The sequence below is a fragment of the Cyprinodon variegatus genome, unplaced genomic scaffold (genome assembly GCF_000732505.1).
Source record: "Cyprinodon variegatus isolate N-32 unplaced genomic scaffold, C_variegatus-1.0 Scaffold479, whole genome shotgun sequence".
NCBI lineage: Eukaryota > Metazoa > Chordata > Actinopteri > Cyprinodontiformes > Cyprinodontidae > Cyprinodon > Cyprinodon variegatus.
The window spans coordinates 542,127-548,056 of NW_015150932.1; the positions used below are offsets into that span (position 1 = coordinate 542,127).

Here is a 5,930-nt window from a genome sequence, read left to right on the forward strand (position 1 = left end):
TATTTTCAAATATCCATTACTGGAAAATTGTCCATAGCTGCATATTGGTTATTTATTCTTCAGGTGCACAGCATATATGTTGTTTACAGTATTTTATTGTTTATCTTTTAACTCTTCACTATTATGTTATTCTTCTTTTCTAAGGTCTACATTTATGTGACCATTTTTTCAATAACCTTTCTGATGCTGTTAACACTACAATTTCCCCATTGTGATACAATTAATGGATTTTCTATTCTATTCTATTCTATATTAGCTCTTTGATGATGATGTTGCTAACCTTCATGCATCATTCATTCAACAAAAAAAGCAAAGTTCCAAAAATGTGAACATCTAAATCTCGCCTTTATGAAATTTAAAACACCTAAATGAGCTAATATTAGCATGTGTCACATAGAGTGATGAAATAATGGATTGTTGCTAAAATCTATGAGGTGGACGGTTCCCGTACTGCCTGTCACCCAAAGGATTGTGGGAAACTGTATAGGTCCGAGGAACATCAGGGTAATTCTGATGAGAAGCAGTTTTCTGATGTGAAAATGCATTATTCTAAAATGGTGTCTGTTAGTTTTCATGCAGACATGAATAAAATAAGAGCAAAGGATGTTTGAAAAGATGGCAAATTGTAAACCGCAATCTGAGAAACAGAAATTTCCAAAATGTAAAATATTAAATATGTAAGAAATGTTATTTTCTTAAAATAGAAAAAACAAAAACATGAGAAAATAGCAAAGTTAACCTAAAAAACTTTTATCTTTTATTAAAGTCTTCGATTTTTTTTTTTCTTCCAAATTTTAAATTACAAAACTTGTTTTTTACAACAATGGAACAAAATTCACTTCATATAACGCAGATTCACACTAAACTGCCACACAATAATAGTTAAAATCATGTTTGCATAATCTCCCTCTTTCTTCACCATAATTATTTATTGTTTTATGCCATAAATTAAAACTACAGGTCATTTTGTTGTTATTTAGTAAATTGTAAAAAAACAACAACAAAAAAAAAGCAAAACAAAAATAAATGGCGTTGCCCTGCAGCCCTGATAATAAATATATCCTCTATTTTACACACTCAGATGGTGATTAATGTGCAGAGAGCAATGCTCCAATCATCCACCAAAGGTAAAAATCCAATTAAACTGTTAAACTTATAATTTTGTCATTGATCAAGTATTCTTATCATTCAACTACAAATCTTTAAAAATACATTAAAGTCAGTGCAACATAAAAAACACAAATACACAGAAACCCCAAATGATCAAAAACAGCAAACAAAGGAAGTAGGAAGAACGTCCGGGTCGGCGACGATTCTCCTCACGGTGCAGAGCGGCTCAGTAAAGTCTCCTCTGTTCAGTGCACACATAAAACAGACACAGATTTAAAAAAAATATATATATATAAACATATATATATCATTTTTTTTTTTTAGCAGGATTATATACTGAAATTGGTAATTGATTCAAAATATTTAACTTTACCTGCTTTTTCTTTGCTGTTGGGGAAAAAAATGCAAGTCAGACTTTAGGGAATCAAAGTTATGCAGATGAGCTTTCATTTTCTGTTTTTGTAGTTATCGGTTACCTGAGTGCAGATAAAGGATCAACACACCCAGAATAATAAGCAGGAAGACCACTAGTATTCCAACCCACATAAGACTGGGTTCTGCAAGAAGAAAACGAAACACAATGTGAATCTATGCTGCCACCTGGTGGTCAAAGCTCTGCAGCACAGCCTCTAAGTTCTAGTCTCACCCTGAACTTTGAGGATGAAGCTTTTCTTGATGGGCAGCCTCAGGGACTTATGGGAGACGCTGCATGTGAACTGCCTCCCTGAAGCCTTTGGGGAGGCCTGCAGGTAGAAGAAGGCCGACACGGAGTAGGTCATGTCCTGGTTGTGCTTGTGACTGGAGAGCAGGACGTTCTGCATCATCTTAGGCAGCGGGGCCCCGACCCGCTGACCCGCCACAGCCGGGTCCTGCTCGTACCAGTTTATCTCCACATCCAGAGGGTAGTAGTTCTCCGCCTCGCAGACAATCTTTTGATCCTCGCCATCCGACAGAGACAGAACAGGTCCAACGTTCAAGGAGACGCGCGGCGGCTCTGGAAGAGGTGATGGAGGACGACATACAGTCAGCTCTGAATACAGCTGGCGGAGTTTTAGGTTAATGCACAACCAATCTTTTAAAATCATTTCTAATGTTTGGGGAAAAGAACCTGATGTCTAATAGATCCTCATACACTTAAGTTTAATGTTTGAACAACTTCTAATATTCCATTGCCTTTCCAATATATTTATAGATACATAGATAATTAAAAGGCACCAAAGCCTCTGCTTACTGTGACGTTATATTAGACTAAATAATCCTTTTTCATAGAGAGTGAAAATATTTAATTAGCTAAACTCTGTATTAATTAGATATATGTATTTTTAACATTCTTCAGAACTTTAGGATATAAATGTATTAATTTTAGGGAGCAGTTAATTTGGTCTCATCAAACTCTGGTCATTATAGCCCCATTTAGAGTAACCTTTTGAATCTGTGCTGAGAACGGACCGAGCACGGTAACCGAGGTAACTGTCCAATGTAGATGGATCGCAGCTGAACTGGACCGTGCCAGACACAACCGAGCCGTGCTAAAGCTAGAACTAGTTCAACAGTAGGGCTCATCTGTGGCTCAGTTTGTAGAAGCAGTTTTATTGTCCTATATCAGATCAGAATCAGAATCAGAATATATCCTACAACATGGCCCGATACTTACTTAGCAACAAACAGTACATGTTGAAGTTCAAGTATGAGTCTTAGCAATAGTAAAGTCTCTAATGCCTTATTCGTACGCAATTAGATGATATATGAGAAGGTTTGGCATAAACAGAGAACATCTGTATAAACATTCTTTGAGGGTCGGAGTGATTTTGACGCAGACCAGCCCACGTGAATTCCAGTAAGCTTTCGACATGATATTCCTGTGCATGTACAGTTACGTAATGCGATGTGGAAACTATAAATGCTGCCCTGAGTCGACTGAAGGTTGGGGGATAACAGAATTTTGGATGACGCGTTGCTGGATGTATGAAGTGTTTAAGACAGCTGTATGAGTTTGGTTTTGTAATTAAATGTGTCCCCCCTCCCGATGATAAATGGTGTGAATCGTGGCCTTCTTTCTGTCATAAGAGAATTCTACCAATGAGCTTCCATAGGTTCTCTGATAACAAAGAGCGAATGAGCAGACCGCCTCATCTCCTTACAGTCAGCTGACTCATTTCGCAGGTTTTCCGGCGTGTCTAAATGTCAGAAAAGTGAACATTTTGAACATTCACATTTTGGACAAAGAAGACAGGTGGTTTGAGAGGGGCGTGAAGGAAGCCATCTTTGTTCAGAAAGAAAAAGCAACCTTAATCAGAGGGGGGGTGACTCTCAAAACCTACAATGCAGAGATTGAGTTGATTCCTTCCTGCTATCATCGCAGCCCCAACCCCAAGGCTTTGTTGGGCTGCTGGATAAAATCTGGAACTAAATGCTATTTCTGACATTTTGAATTGAAAAAGTTACCTGGATGAGAAGGGAAATTTCTTGAAACTAGAAAACAACGTCCAGAGGATTGATTTGAACTTTTTTGGACTGACTCTGACCTCGATGACTGAGAATCTTCACCAGCACACTGCAAAAACGATCTAGAAATAAGTAAAAATTTCTTAAATTAAGTGTATTTATCCTTAATTTAATCTGCTTCATTCTATCTCTATTCTCCCACTCTGCAGAATCTGTTAGTTCAATCTCTAACGTTCTCTAAGAGAAACATCTCTTTATATCTTTAAAGTGGTAGTGGCACAAACGAAAATTTTTGCTGCACAAATGTTTGACACCAATTTTGTCTAATTTGAAGAAAGTGGGGTGACCTTTTGACCTTTACATTTTCATTAATATCTTCAAAGCCAAAACAGCAAAAACTACAATTTTTGCTGCACAAACCAGCACAAATGGAGCCGAGTTAATTGACACCCATTTCGTCTGAAAGTGGGGGGGCTGGTTGACCTTTGATGACCTCTAGACATATTTCATTATATCCTTAAAATGATAGCAGCACAAACGAAAATTTTTGCTGCACAAACGTTTGACACTAATTTTGTCTAATTTCAAGAAGGTGGGGGGGGCTGGTTGACCTTTTGACCTTTACATTTTCATTAATATCATCAGGGGCAAGGCAGCACAAACAAAACTTTTTGCTGCACAAACCAGCACAAATGGAGCCGAGTTAATTGACACCCATTTCGTCTGATTTGAAGAAAGTGGGGGGACCAACTCAGGTATGGACATATGACATATGGACCGTCAGTCTCTCACCTTCAACTTGCAGAACAACGTCCTGACTCCCGAGCAGCGGATTTACGACCACGGAGCAGATGTATGTTCCTTCACTGCTCATCTTGGTGAAGGGGAGGGTGTAGGTGGCGTCCCCCCCCGCCAGGCCCTTCAGGCCGACGCCGGAGCCGTGGCTCTGCCGTGTGCGGCTGCTGTGGCTGAACAGTTTCTTCCTCTCTCCACGCTGCTGCCAGTGCCACTCCACGGTGACGTTAGCTCCACGGTGGTCGATCCCAAACTGGCAGTGGAGCCTCTGCTGGGAGCTCAGGGTGGCTTTCACAGACGGAGTTTGGGTTTTGGTTACCATGGCGACTGTGGGTCAAAGAGTTGAAGATGAATATTAATACGTGCAGAGTAACGCAGGGTCAGACTTAGGGGAGTGAACCAATGATCTATATTTATTCATTGGATTGCTGATTGCCCAAAAAAAGTGAAGCCACTGGACGCCATGTTGGTACTCCCCACTCCCATCGAGACGTTCAGTACAATGCCTCCCTGTGCAGCATCTGGCTGCTAAAACCAGCAGTTTTCTGTCTGCAGGAAGACGTTTCACTGGTAATTTCCCAGTCAGTGGATGAACTAAGCAATAAATCCATCTACAGCCGATGGATCCTATAGTTTAGTCTGCAGACTAACATTAGTCTGGCTATCTCAGACTGACTGGAAGACATTGACATTGGGTCTAACGTTAGAAAATAAAAAGTAGTGGAAATAGAAAGTAATTCACTGGGAAATGTTAATGAAGTTATTCTTTATTAATCTGTGCTGAAATATATTGCATTTTATATTGACAAAAAAAGCAACTCAAACATTTTTAAAGGCTAATGCACAGACACAGCATAAAGCATTTGCCATCATCAATTATAAATAAATGACAGTAAATTCATTTTGTTTAAATTCATGTAGTTTGGTTAAAAAACTGTAAAGAGGATCTTTTGTTTCTTCCCATGGAAAAGATTGATTGATATAATTATTAGAAAGCATAACTGGGATTGTTTTACAATAAGTTTCATCAGAAAATCATGAGGTTTTATGTAAGAACAAGCTAAAAAATTATCTTTATTCATCTGGAGTTTATGCAGCCATTAAAGAACAGATTTATTGTTTTACTTGTCTTTATTTGTGTAAATCTTTACTTTTGTTTTGAGCTAATTTGTGTTTCTGTTTCCCTTCTTAATTCTGACATCATTTTAAAGGAAAAGTCAACTGATATTCAGAATTTAAACTTCTGAAAGTACTTTAAATATGAAATTATTCCATACTGTTCAATGAATGATCAGTGTCACGGTTCTCCTCTTTTGGGACTCTGAGTTTTTAGTTTTCATTTGTTCTGTTTTGTTGATCTTTGGTTGATTTTCCATTATATTCTAGCAGTCTTTAGTTACTCTCTGTTGTAGAGATTAGTTTCCTCTTTATCCTAGTAAACTAGCTCTACCCGCCAGCAGCCAAAACCGGGTTCCTACAGCATAAGGCAAGCTAAATTCAAGACTTTTTAAGACTTTTTAATGCCACTTGAAATATAAATTTAAGACCAAATTCACAAGAAACAAGAAAAACCTGCTTGC

The 5,930-nt window shown here is 38.2% G+C and overlaps 1 protein-coding gene across 1 annotated transcript in view; it reads right to left on the minus strand.

The window, feature by feature from the left end:
- Positions 1-808: 808 nt before the first annotated feature.
- Positions 809-5,930, minus strand: part of LOC107094343 (tapasin-related protein-like) — an 8,582-nt gene continuing 3,460 nt past the window's right edge. The window contains exons 4-8 of the mRNA XM_015389898.1: positions 4,348-4,677; positions 1,757-2,104; positions 1,587-1,667; positions 1,484-1,497; positions 809-1,351 (exon numbers count right to left, since the gene is read on the minus strand). Coding sequence (XP_015245384.1) covers positions 1,337-1,351; positions 1,484-1,497; positions 1,587-1,667; positions 1,757-2,104; positions 4,348-4,677 — 788 coding nt within the window. The 3' untranslated portion in view covers positions 809-1,336. The remainder of the gene's footprint in view (positions 1,352-1,483; positions 1,498-1,586; positions 1,668-1,756; positions 2,105-4,347; positions 4,678-5,930) is intronic.